The sequence below is a fragment of the Grampus griseus genome, assembly GCF_964374135.1.
Source record: "Grampus griseus genome assembly, chromosome: 9".
NCBI classification, from domain to species: domain Eukaryota; kingdom Metazoa; phylum Chordata; class Mammalia; order Artiodactyla; family Delphinidae; genus Grampus; species Grampus griseus.
Window position 1 is genome coordinate 17,539,934 of NC_139003.1, and position 14,337 is coordinate 17,554,270.

A 14,337-nucleotide genomic window follows, 5' to 3' on the forward strand; every position below is an offset into this window, starting at 1 on the left:
AGTTTTCTAATAAAGTTAAAACTTTTTACCTAGAGAGAATAATAAGTAATGTTATTGGTATACTGGGTACAATTAGAATAATCAGCTTTCTTGATAAGAGAGCCTAAATGTGCTCTTTTTTTTTTTTAAACTCTCTCCCCCTTTAAAAGACTAATCATTGTTAAGTTCTGCCTACTATGCTTTTCATGGTAGAGATGTTTACCAAATTGGCTTGAATTAGATATTTTTACTTGAACCATTTTAAATGTGTTTGAAAACTTTTTTATTTAAAGGAAAGTTGTCACAAACCTTTTTTCTTTAAAATTGATTTTTCACAAAATGATCATCTTCAATTTTTTTATACATTTATATTTTCATAGTGTTAGGTTTTTGAAAATATATTTGTATGCAGCAGTTGCGTTTCTTTATGGCTTTGATTTAAATGGTTTGTCATCTCTGTTGTCTTTGTACAGCTGATAAATCGGTGGATTTTGTTGAACAACTCTCCCAAATCAACATCACATTGCTCTAACTATGCAAATGAATACTACATGCAAATTAGAAATTACTTTTTTTAGTAGTGTTACATCATAAGAAAATAGAAAAACCTTTGCCTTTTCAGTGAGGTGTTCACAGAAGTCTATTACTATGTCTAATGTGTATTTGCTACATGTAGACTTGTAAAGATTAGCACAGTTTTGTTCAGTGACTCTTACAATATGTGCTTGCACATTTATGGATGAATGAATAGGTACTTCCCTTTCCTTCACTCCCTTTCTTCCTCCATCCCTTCTTTCTTGTTTTCCTTCCATTTGACACATATTTGTTAAGTGTTAGCTATCTGCCAAGAACTCTTCTAGGATTTTTGGATACGCTAACAAGTGAAACAGTCTCTGTCCTCATGGAGGTTGCTTTCTATTGGAAAAACATTTATGGTCTCCTTCCACCCTTATCTATCTACCCCTTCTCCTGCAAAAGATACTTAGGGGACATGATATATTATGTGAGATGACTTGTATGCTGATTTTTATTTACATCTTAAGAATATAAAGTACAGGGAATTCCCTGGCGGTCCAGCTGTTAGGACTTGGTGCTTTCACTGCCTGGGACCAGGTTCAGTTCCTGGCTGGGGAACTAAGATCCCACAAGCCATGCAGCGGCCAAAAAAAAAAAAAAGAATATAAAGTACAAATAAGTTAATAAATAAAGAACAAATTGGTGGGGAGGTAGAAAGCAGCCCCACATAACCGATTTTTTTGTATAACTGCAGCTTAACCTTTTATGAGAGAGACTTTAAATTCTTAGGTAGATTTTTTTTCTATGAGAAAATGTCTAAACGAGATGTTTATTTCTATGAGAAAATAAATACGCTTTCCTGCCTTCCTAACTTGGGTATAGGCAGTCTTAAGTTCTGTTGTAAATGTACATTCATGGTATATGTATATTGGTATTTTGGTATTTAATTTAAAAAGGCGAAGAGGTATCGGTGCTGATATTTAGTCAGTTGACTTACCTTGCTCTTACACTTGCAAACTGTTCATAGCTACTGTTCAATCTGTTTTTGCCTTTGTGTAGTTTATATGAGTAACATGCTTTGTGAAGTATATGCCTAATACAGAAACAGTGAACAACCTGGAGCATTGTTTCCTACTTTTGAAGAGTGTTGTCAACCAAAACTGACATATAACAAATAATTCTTTCCTCCTTTTATTTATTATTCATTCATCAAATACGTGGGTGCTTACTATTTACCCCCAGTCATGTTGCAGCTGCCTGGTATACCATCGTAAATGTGATGCACCAGTTAACTTCTCTCCTGGAGCGTCCATTGTATTGAGAATGGACTGATTGTTAAAGAAACAAGAATTTCTAGTTATAAAACATTGGCTAAGTAAAATATAAGCTGTGTGGTATTGTACGTAAATTTATTATAGGTTTTTTAAAAATGTTAGTTTATAGTTATATGTATATATTGAATTTATGGTTTTTATGGAAACTTAAGATGCTATTCTAGTTACCATTCAAAATGTATGTGTGTATATTTCATATCTATAAATAGCTTTTCTCTTATGTGTAATTATAGTGTACATATAATTTGGGGTGTATAATGTATTCAGGAATGTAATTTCTATGTAACTATTCAGTGGAATTGCATCATACACACATTTATCACAAATTCACTGCCACATTGGCAGAAAATTAAAGGATTAATTAAATTAAGCAACCAAGTACTTTTTTCGAAAGTGCTGTTTATTACATATTGCATTTAAGTGTGTATAATTATATTTTCATTTTTAATTTTTATTGTAAAATATTTGTAACGTAAAACTTGTCATTTTAATTTTTTTTTTTTTTCTTGTGGTACGCGGGCCTCTCACTGTTGTGGTATCTCCCGTTGCGGAGCACAGGCTCCAGACGCGCAGGCTCAGCGGCCATGGCTCACGGGCCTAGCCGCTCCACGGCATGTGGGATCTTCCTGGACCGGGGCACGAACTCGTGTTCCCTGCATCGGCAGGCGGACTCTCAACCACTGCGCCACCAGGGAAGCCCCCATTTTAAGTATTTTTAAGCGTACAATTCAGTGCCATTAAGTATATTCACAATGTTGTGTAACCATCACCACTTTCTATTTCTAAAATCCTTTTATCATCCCAAACAGAAACTCTGTACTTATTAAACAAAAACTTCCCATTCTCCCTCCCCCTCCCAGCCTCTGTTCTGCTTTCTGTGTCAATGAATTGCCTATTCTAGTTACCTCGTATCGGTGGAATCATACAGTTTTCGTTTTTTGTGACTGGCTTATTTTACTTAACATAATGGGTTTTTTTTGTTTTTGTTTTTTTTATGGTATGCGGGCCGCTCACTGTTGTAGCCTCTCCCGTTGCAGAGCACAGGCTCCGGATGCGCAGGCTCAGTAGCCGTGGCTCACGGGCCTAGCCACTCCACGGCATGTGGGATCTTCCCGGACCGGGCCACGAACCCGTGTCCCCTGCATCGGCAGGCGGACTCTCAACCACTGCGCCACCAGGGAAGCCCCTAACATAATGTTTTTAAGGTTCATCCACACTGTACCATGTATCAGAATTTCATTCTTTTTATGGCTGAATAACATTTCATTGTATGTATACACTACATTTTGTTTATCCATTCATCTGTTGATGGACACGTGGGTTGTATTGTGAATAATTCTGCTATGAAATTTGTGTACAAGTTCTGTTCAAATCCTTCCTTTCAATTCTTTTGGTATATCCCCCAAAGTGGAATTGCTGGATCAGATGCTAATTCCATGTTTAACTTTTTGAGGAACCACCAAACTGTTTTCCATAGCAGCTGCAGTTCTTGACATTTTATAGTGTTTTTTTTCTTTTCTTTTAATTTTTATTGGAGTTTAGTTGATTTACAATGTGTTAGTTTCAGATGTATAGCAAAATGAATCTGTTGTACCTATACATATATCCATTCTTTTTTAGATGCTTTTCCCATATAGACCATTACAGAGTAATGAGTAGAGTTTCCTATGCTATACAGTAGTGGCCCTATGTTGTTTTTTTTTTTTAACATCTTTATTGGAGTATAATTGCTTTACAATGTTGTATTATCTTCTGCTGTATAACAAAGTGAATCAGCTATATGTATACATAGATCCCCATATCCCCTCCCTCTTGAGGCTCCCTCCCACTATAGTGTATTTTATACAAATCTTTTGAACAGGGTCCTAAGTACAAAACCATGTATACAGCACTTTATGAGTGATAAGGAACTTTTGAGCATGATTTTGAGTGTATGATTTTTATTTACTACATGGGAGGTTTTTGGTGATGCAGGAGCGTTTTTATGTATGTCAGAATTTGTACTGTGTTGTCTGTTTACAATAGCCAGGACATGGAACCAACCTAAATGTCCATCCACAGATGAATGGATAAAGAAGATGTGGCACATATATACAGTGGAATATTACTCAGCCATAAAAAGAAATGAAATTGAGTTATTTGTAGTGAGGTGGATGGACCTAGAATCTGTCATAGAGAGTGAAATAAGTCAGAAAGAGAAAAACAAATACTGTATGCTAACGCATATATATGGAATCTTAAAAAAAAAAGGTACTGATAAACCTAGTTGCAGGGCAGGAATAAAGATGTAGACATAGAGAATGGACTTGAGGACATGGGATGGGAGGGGGAAGCTGGGGCGAAGTGAGAGTAGCATCAACATATATACACTACCGAATGTAAAATAGTTGGCTGGTGTGAAGCAGCAGCAGCATAGCACAGGGAGATTGGCTTGGTGCTTTGCGGATGACCTAGAGGGGTGGGATAGGGAGGATGGGAGGGAGGCTCAAGAGGGAGGAGATATGGGGACATGTGTATGCATATGGCTGATTCGCTTTGTTGTGCAACAGAAACTAACACAGTATTGTGAAGCAATTATACTCCAATAAAGATCTATTAAAAAAAAAAATGACCGCTTAGAGTTGAGCCCAAGAAAAGTCTGCCCTAATCAACACATGCTTGCTACCCTGCTCTCTGTCTCTGGCTCACTCTTAACCTGAAGTGGAGGACTGCCCTTCCCCCAGCTCAGTGTGGTCCCCCTGCGCGCCCCCCCTCCATTTCTGGGATTTCTAAGTAATAAATCTTGTAACTTAAAAAAAAGAATTTATACTGTGTTGTGTTATTAGTTGCAGGTGATATAGAGAACAAGAACTTAAATAATGAAGTAGAGATTTCCTGTAGAATTTAAATTTTTGAAAGAGTAATGTCACTTTTACTTTGAGGACATTTGCACTATATACCGAAGAATATGCAACCGAGCCTTCAGTAATCATAACTTCTGTCTTACCATATTGGAAAGGACATGGGCTTTGAAGTTGTCAGTCTTACTTTTGCATTCCTTAACACCCCTCATTTTATTTATTTGTTTGTTTGTTTCTTTTTGAATTTTTATTGGAGTATAGTTGATTTACAGTGTTGTGTTTCTGCTGTACAGCAAAGTGAATCAGTTACTCAGTTATACATATACATATATCCACTCTTTTTAGATTCTTTTCCCATATAGGTCATTACAGAGTATTGAGTAGAGTTCCCTGTGCTATACAGTAGGTCCTTATTAGTTATCTATTTTATACATAATAGTGTGTATATGTCAATTCCAATCTCCCAATTTATCCCTCTCCCCCTTTCCCCCCCTGGTAACCATAAGATTAAACCCCTCATTTTATATATGAGGAAACTGATAGTGGCAAAACTGGGTCTGCAGACCAGGATTCCTGAATTGTTTATAAATACATATACCATTTTTTTCTTTTTAAGAAACTTATATTTTGAAATAATTATAGGTTCATAAAAAGATATTTCATTTTATTTTTCTTCTAATTATTAACAAAAGTCAGATTTAATTTTCCTAAAAGAGATGAAAATAATTTCTTTTTTTAAGTTTGGCCATTTGAATTGCAAAAATGTTTGTTGTAGCAATACAGATAATACAGATTTTCAAAATAAAATTAGTACCACCATTTTGTCTTTTGTGATATGGATAACATTTTGGTGTATAACCTTCAATGTGCTTTATTTTCTTCGAGAAACAAATCAAATATATACACATAGAGTTTTTATATTTATGTGGAAGTAGTTATATATTTACGTTAGTCTCCAATTTACTTTTACAAATTAAAAAATCGTATATAATAGACATCTCCTGATTCAACACACATCAACCTTACGGCTATATCATTATTTACTTAATGATTTGCCAGCTGATGGATAGTTAACATTGTTCGCAGTTTTCTACTCTTATGAACAATGCTGCAAAACATATAGCAAAGTACTTGGTGCACATGTGTGAGTATTTATGTAGGATAGAGTCTAAGGTGGTTTAAGGGAGTGGTTAAAAGCACAGATGTGGGGCTAATTCCTGGAATGAATCCAGGCCGCACCACTTAATAGCTGTGCAATTTAAGGCAAGGTACTCTTTGTGCTCCCATTTCCCTTTGTAAAGAGGAACTTAGATCAGTGATAATCTCTGCTTTGCCAGGGGAGACTAACTTTGACAGGCTGGTGGGGGAAAAATGCTACCTCACTGTTTACTAACTAAAGAGGTTGATCATCTTTTCATATGTTGTAATCATTTGTAATTCTTTTGTGAACTACTCATCATGTTCTGATCTCATTTTTTCTTTTGACTTGTTTGCCTTTTAAAAATTGCTTGTAAGATTTCTATATATTCTGGATAGTGACTCTTGTATACAGTGAATATATCCTTTACTCTGTTGCTTGCTTTACTCTGTTGCTTTAATTTGTCTGTTTTTTTCTTTTCACATTGCTAAGTTGATCATATCTATCTTTTATGAATTTCTGTTTCTGCTTAGGAAGACTTTCTGTATCCCAAGATTTTTAAAAATTCTATTTTCTTCTAACACTTTAATAGTTTATTTCAGTGTATAGCTCTTTAGACAGATCATATGAGATTTGTTTTGATTGCAGTGTGAGATAGCTATATACTGTTTCTTTCTTAAAATGGATAGACCAGGACCCTGTTACTGCTTTTAAATTGGGTCCATCCTCACCATATTGATTTGTTATGTCCCCCCACACCTTTTTAAAATAAATTCATTTATTTATTTTTGGCTGCATTGGGTCTTCGTTGCTGTGCATGGGCTTTCTCTAGTTGTGATGAGCAGGGGCTACTCTTCATCGCGGTGCATGGGCTTCTCATTGCGGTGGCTTTGCTTGTTGCAGAGCACAGGCTCTAGGCGCATAGGCTTCAGTAGTTGTGGCTCGCGGGCTCATTAGTTGTGGCTCACGGGCTCTAGAGCGCAGGCTCAGTAGCTGTGGCACACAGGCTTGGTTGCGGCATGTGAATCTTCTCAGACCAGGGCTCTAACCCATGTCCCCTGCATCGGCAGGTGGATTCTTAACCACTGCGCCACCAGGGAAGCCCTTGTTATGTCCCTTTTATCAAATATTAAAATCTCATTAATTCATTGTTCTGTTTATAGATTCTCTAGTTTCTTTGATCTTTTGTCTGTTTTTGTACCAATATCAAATTATTTGTTACTGTAGCTTTGTAGTACAGTTCAGTATCTGATAGTGCAGATCCCCACATTTCTTCCACAAAAGTTTCAAAGCATGTCTCATGCATTTACTCTTTCATGTAAACTTTAGAATTAGTTTGTCAAATTATGTAAACAAACAAAATATCTCCATTATTTTGACATAGCGTTTTAATTTAACAGTGACTTTAGCCTGAAAATTTTCAATTCTCCATAATCTAAAAAGATAAATTATTTAATTTTTAAAAAGACTTTGAGGCATGGATGTCTATTTGTTCTCTTCCCCCTTTCTATAGGCTTTTTGTAGCATTTCTATAATAAAAAGGAATATTTTAATTTTGTTTAATACGTGTGTATTTTCCCAGAAGTGAACTTTTCATTGGCATATTAATACATATTTAATTGTAAACAATTAGGTTCTATGGCATATTTTTTTCAAGTCTTATGTTTTCTGTGGTAATGGTTTGATATTAACATGTAATTACAGGTAACTGAAACTGCTCTTCTTCATTAGTTTTATTTTGTAAACTAGGACACATTTTAGACTACTATAATACTCTTTTAGTTATGTGGCAGTATTACTACTAGCTTTTAGGTGAAAGATAAGACAGTGTAGAGTATGTTTTAAGGTGAAGATGTTTCTGCATAGTATTTATTCCCCTAAAATATGCTATGATTAGTACTGGTTAGTATTAAATGTTTTAGCTAAAAAAAGGAAGTTCTTTTGTGTTTCTGTTGAATCAAAAAATTTAACAACCTCACGCCTTTTATCTTGACATGAAGAATATACAGAATTCCATCTTCTGAGATAGCAAAAATTGATCTAATTTTTCAAATTTTTTATGCAATTTGATTCTTGATCATTGAATATGACATATTTTTTCAGTAGTAAGCAGTATATTTTGTTTTTTCTTATGCAGGTCTTCGAAGTTCTACAGTTTAGTTCCTAGCGCTGAACCTCCTTCTCCCTTAAATTATTATAAACTTTTGCTGCTGTTTAATAAACGTGAAGATGTCTCGCAGTCCTGATGTGAAGGAAGACCCTGTGGAATGTCCTCTTTGCATGGAGCCCTTGGAGATAGATGATATCAACTTTTTCCCTTGCACCTGTGGCTACCAGATTTGCCGATTTTGTTGGCATCGAATTCGCACTGATGAAAATGGGCTTTGTCCTGCATGCAGAAAGGTAAATACTCCAGAATAACTTTGTGTTTAGTTTTTTTCCCCATGCCTATGAGTAAGTAGATTTAAAAGAATCTACAAACCTCAGATGAGATAATGTGTAGCATTGTATTTTTAAGATTTAATGAAGTGGAAAGAACACTGCCCTGGGAGTCAGAGTCTCGCCTTTATTGTTAACTAAGTATATGACCTTGGTGAAGCCACATAACCTCTCTGGTTGGCCTTAGTTTTCTTATCTGAGGAGATTGACAAGGTTGGTGGTGCTGGCTGTTTAATAGGATTAGGAGTAGAGAGAGGCAGTAGATTTAGATAGGATGGTGTGAAATTGGAAAAGCACAATCAGTATTACATCTGGGGGGAAATTTGCTTTAGTTTTCTAGTACAAAATAGTAGAGAAGTTTTGATGTTTACTAAAAAAGATCATGAGTTAAAATGAAAAGAGAAATCCTGGTTTAGAAGGTAATACTTAACTTCATTTGTTGGTCCTTAGGACAATCCTAGGCTGATAGTGCTATCCCTATTGTATGCTTAAGGAAACTAGGCCTTTTAAGTAACTTATCGAAGGCATCAGCTAATGGGTAGTAGGTTTGGGGGTCAAATGCAAGTCCTTTGAATCCTTTCTAAATCTAAAGTGTCTATGATTTTTAAAATAGTATTCTGGGTTTTGTTGTTTTTATAAGCAGATGCAGCAGTTACAGTGTAGTAAGTGACCTATTAGGGTGAGTAGGATTGCTGCATCTCTGTTTTGAAGGTTTATTACCACCTTAGGGATTAATGCAAATAGCTATTTTTTGCCTTATCTTTAATGTCTGTTTGTATGATTTAAACTTTCTTTTGTTTACCCATTCAAAGAGCTCTTGGTTCATTATTACCAAATTTTGAGAATTGGAAATGTGTTTTAGATACCTAGGTTATTAAAAAAAATAATATCTGAGAAGGCAATGCATTGTCCAGTTTTTTTTTTTAATCTAATGGGCAGTTAATGTAGATGATATGAATGAAAAAAGGTGAGCTCTACTTAAATGTTAATTAATGTAGTTTATATATATATATATATATATATATATAAGTTATATAACAGTAGGTGTTTATAATGTATATAATATCTTTTTATATAGTTCATATACTTTAAGAATGTGAATGGAAAGGTAAATGAAAACGATAACATTAGCTTTTTAAATTTGTGTTAATGAATTTTAAAACATTCAGTTGTATTTAAAAAATCAGTTCCCCATCATTCCATTAGAGGACAATTGTACTGAACTATTATGTTGAAAGTGGTGACTTTCAGGATAACCTAAGACTATTTGAGGAAATGGCAAAGAAATTCATTTCAGTTTTAAGGGATTACCTAGAATCACCTCAAATCCTTAGAAAGTGGAGCAAAAAATAGAAAAAACTTTAAGATTAAAAACTAAACAGAGTAACTTCAGCAAAGCTGGTTGTTAGTAAAAGGGTTCCTTTCTGGGAGGACTAGTGTGAGGAATCTGGAGGGCAGAAGGCCATTGGGATCAATTTAAAGAAAAAGTGTTAACTCAAAACATATTCAGGAGAAGACTTGAAAAAGGGTAATAATAATGGTGCTTCAAGATCCTCGGAAAACTGTCAGTGTGGTTGGTTGAGTACAGAGGCATTGGAACAACAGTCCAACTTTTATGCCAGGTAGCAGGTACAGATGCCCTCTGGGTGGAACACTGATTATAAATTTAGGTCGGAGCCTTAAAGGGGATAGAAATACCCTGGAGGAACTAGGACCTCCTATGCTCAGAAGATGAACTATTAGCCTACCCCTTTGAGCTGTTTTTCCTCTCTGTGGTCACAAAGAAACATCCTGCAGCAAATAGAAATAGTATTTTATAGACTGGTTGACAGAATTCTTACATGTGCAACAACCAAGAATCAATAGGTATTTCAGGAAAGCCAACATTATGGAAGAGAAGCACAAAAATCAGTATATAGAAGAATCTAACATAAGTAAGCAAACAGAAAGAAACTTTTTCAAGTGTCATTGGTACCTCTCAAAGAGGTAAGAGAGAATGACATATTCATGTAGAAGGAACATTTTTTTTTAAAAAAAACAGATCTTCAAAATAAACAATCCTATAGATACGTTGAAGAAAAGAATGAACACAGTTCAAGAGCAAATTAGTGAGTTGGAAGACTGTGCTGAGTATTTTTTTGCAGGATATAGTGCAGAAATTTAAAAAATAGAAAGCATGAAAGAAAAGTTAGGCAATGTAAAAGAGAGATCTACTGGTTCTAATCTCTGCTAAGAGAAGTTTTAGAAGCAGTGGGCTAAGAATGGATCAGAAGAAATAATGAAAGAACTAATAGAAGAAAATTACTCACTGTGAAAAGCAGTTGTCCTCAGATTAGAAGAGTTCTGTAAGTATGAAGCAAGATGACTGAAAAATATCAACATCTGTTTACATAATTGTGAGATTTTAGAATATCTAGAATAAAGACAAAGTTCTGAAAGTCCATGAGAGAAAAATACATAGATCACAAAGGAACAAGAATAAAACTGATGTCAGTGTTTTTGTTTTACAACCATAGAAAAGAGAACACAAACGAAAAATTTGTTTTTCCAAATTTTTGAGTGAAAATAAGTTAATGAATTCTCAATTTCATTCAGATTTGAAAGCATAATAAAACATTTTACAGACATACAAAGATTAATCAGGTTTAATATCCACTATACAATACAACTAGAAGAGTTGAAGATGACTGCAAGATTTTGAACTGAGCAACTAGAAGTAGAGAATGGCCATTAACTGAGATGGGGAAGACTGCATCTTCTAGGAATAGGGTTTTTGAGAAGATCAGGAACTCGGTTTTAAACATGTTAAGTTTGAGATTCCTGTTAGAGACTTAAATGGAGATATTGACTAGACAGGTGAATATTCAAGTTTGGTTTGGGCATGGAGATGTAAATTTGGGAGTTAATCAATATATAGAATATTTTTATAAATTAATGACACTGGATGAAATCACAGAGAGGGTCAGTGGAAAAAATGAGAGATTGTCTAAGGATGAACACCAAGGCTCTCCAACATTTATAGAAAGAAAAGAAAAAAAAAATCCAGATTAAAGAAATATGAGACAACCTCCTTTTGGGTCTCCAAGTTAGAATCTTTAGCTGAGGCACTTATTGTTAATAGTCAGACCAGGAGGTTTTTTTGTTTTTGTCTTTGTTTTTTAATTTCTTGTTGACTTAATATCCACTTAATATCCACAACTCTTAGAACCTCTCCTTAGTTTCTTAACTACCAGACTTTGCTCATACCTGTCTCATGGCATGAGTCACGGAAGGCAGACAGTGCAGGACACACAAAGTCTTGGAATCTGGCTTAGCTTTGCTAGAGAGTGCTGAACACACATAATTATGAAGCTGCCCATCTCAGTCAGGGACCAACAAATCTTTACATCTCTGGAGCCCAGCCTCAGTGGTTGTGTTAACATGGAAGGAAACCACAAGTGTTTCTGGAGAGGACCGTGAAGCTACAATTTAGATACAGCCCAACCCTGCAGGGAGAAGCCTGTAGAAGGCGTTCTGTGAGATGTCAAATTGAGATGATTTAAATAAACTTGGAGATGCAGGTGGCGCTAGTTGAAGCCAGCTCCTGATTTTGGCTCACAAGATGAAACCTGTCTGCAGAAAGGGCCTCTTTTGTTTTAATAGCTTTGAAAAGCAGAGAGAGAGGCAGGTTTTAAAAACATATGAAGTTGAATGTTTCTCTTTGGTCCTAGTTGCTGAGCCTAGTAGAGTCAAAAGGACCTTAGTGCTTCCCTAAACAGGTGCAGGTCATTCCTTAGACTGCCTTTGCATGTCCTTTTAGTGCAGCATGTCTGAGAAAAATATCTGGTGGAAACAGCAGATGTGGGAACATGGGTGGTTTACTGATATAGCACCATACAACATTGGCTCACATGGAAATTAGAGACTGGCCAAGGAAATGAAAACTTCAACAAGGGTATTATTTTCACCTCAGAAATAATAGAAGATATTGAATCCATGAAACAAGAACAGTATGGTATAAAAAATTCAGTGAATAAGAAACAGTTATTGAAAATTAAAATATAGCAGAAATAACTCAGGCAAAGAGTTGGAAGATGAAGTTGAGATGATCTCTTAACAAGTAGTGCAAAAAGTCAAAGGAGAATGTATGAGAGAAGAGATAACTTTTATTTGAGGATCAGTCCAGGAGGTCACATAACAAATAAGTTAGTATTCTAGAAAGAGATCACAATGATACAGAGGAAAATTGTCTTCAATAATATATGATTGAAGAATATTTCCAGAACCAAAGGACATATTTTCAGATTAAAAAGGCCCCAAAGAACACGAAAACATTAATTCAGAAAGATATATGCACTGTTATGTTCCTTGTGGTATTATTTACAGTAACAAGATATGAAAACAACCTAAGTGTTTTGGATGAATGGATAAAGAAGATGTGTATTCCACACACTGGAATACTACTCAGCCATCAAAAGGTGGAATCTTGCCATTTGTGACAGCATGGATGGACCTTGAAGGGTACATGCTAAGTGAAATAAGTCAGATGGAGAAAGACAAATACTGTATGATTTCACTCATATGTGGAATATACAAACAAAACAAAATAAATGAACAAACCAAATAAAAACAAACACATAGATACAGAGAACAGAGTAGTGGTTACCAGAGGGGAAGAGGCAGAGGGGGAGGGTGAAATAGATAAAGGGCATCAACTGTTTGGTGACAGATAGAAACTAAATTTTTGGTGGTGAGCACGCTGTAGGGTACATAGAAGTAGAAATATAACGTTGTACACATGAAACTTACAGGTTATAAACCAGTGTTATGAAAAGACATTTTCAGACCTGAAAGTTCTCAAAAATATTTTACCTTCTGTGCATTCTTTCTCAGAAATTTACTAGAGGATATGCCCCATCAATATAAAGGAATGAAGAAGATAAAAAAAAAATACATGGGATAGAGGAAATAGGTAATTAAACATAGACAAGAAGCAGTGGGATTTCTTGGATGATGGGGAAGGATGAAAGATGTGACCTGTAGAGGGCAGTTAATCCAGAATGTGGCAAATCAGAAAGCTCCAAGGGGAATCTCTACAAAAAGATCAAAATGAAAGAATACTTGGTGTTTTTAAAGAGAAATGTCTTGTGAAGCCATTTCAACAAGTGGAGGAAATTTTATGGTTGAATTAGTAATAAACACATAGAGATCTAATCAGACAAAACACAGTTATTAACTCTACAGGAAACAAAAACTTGTACAGAAAAAGTAATCATATTATGCTGCAATGGCTCAGATATGAAGTAGGGGTTGAGATTTATTTTTTTCCATACAGATATCCTGTTGTTACTGCATCTTTTGTAGAAAAGACTACCCCTTTACTTTTGAATGGTTTTGGACTCTCATGAAAATCAGTTGCTGATAAATGTGTCAGTCTATTTCTAGAGTCTGTATCTCATCCACGATGATTATGTCTATCTTTTTGTCAATACCATACTGTCTTGACTACTCTAAATCTTCAAATCTGTTATAATAAAAACTTTCAAATTTGTTATTCTTTTTAGAATTTATTCTGTGTATCTGAACCTTAGTCTTTCCACATAAGTTTTTTAATTAGCTTGTTATTTTGTACAAAAAGACTACTGGAATTTTGGTTGAGATTGCATTGAATAAGCAGGTCAATTTGAAACATCTTGAAAATGTTGACTCATATAGGTCATGAATAAGTTTTATCTTTCCATTTTTCTAGGTTTTAAACATTTCAGAAACAATGTTCTGTAGTTTTTATGTACAGAGTACAGCATGCTTTGTTATATTTGCCTATAACTTTTTTTGGGGAGGGGGAATTTTTTTTTTGGGGCCACACCATGTGGCATGTGGGATCCCAGCTCCCTCACCAGGGCTCAAACCTGTGCCCCCTGTAGTGGAAGGGTGGTGTCCCAACCACTGGACCACCAGGGAGGTCCCTGTGATTTTGAGCTTTGGCACATGATACTGTTTTTAAAATTCCATTTTCCAGTTGTTCATTGTCATTATGTAGAATAATTGATTTTTGTTAAATAGATTCATTAGGACTTTCTAAATAGATGATCACATCTTTTGTGGATAAAGA

The 14,337-nt window shown here is 35.2% G+C and overlaps 1 protein-coding gene across 6 annotated transcripts in view; it reads left to right on the plus strand.

Moving 5' to 3' along the window:
• CNOT4 (CCR4-NOT transcription complex subunit 4) overlaps positions 1 to 14,337 on the plus strand; it is a 141,507-nt gene that overhangs the window by 52,892 nt on the left and 74,278 nt on the right. For all 6 annotated transcript variants that reach the window (XM_082662466.1, XM_082662468.1, XM_082662467.1 and 3 more), the window contains exon 2: positions 7,945 to 8,210. In XM_082662466.1, the coding sequence (XP_082518592.1) occupies positions 8,037 to 8,210 (174 nt within the window). In that variant the 5' untranslated portion in view covers positions 7,945 to 8,036. The remainder of the gene's footprint in view (positions 1 to 7,944; positions 8,211 to 14,337) is intronic.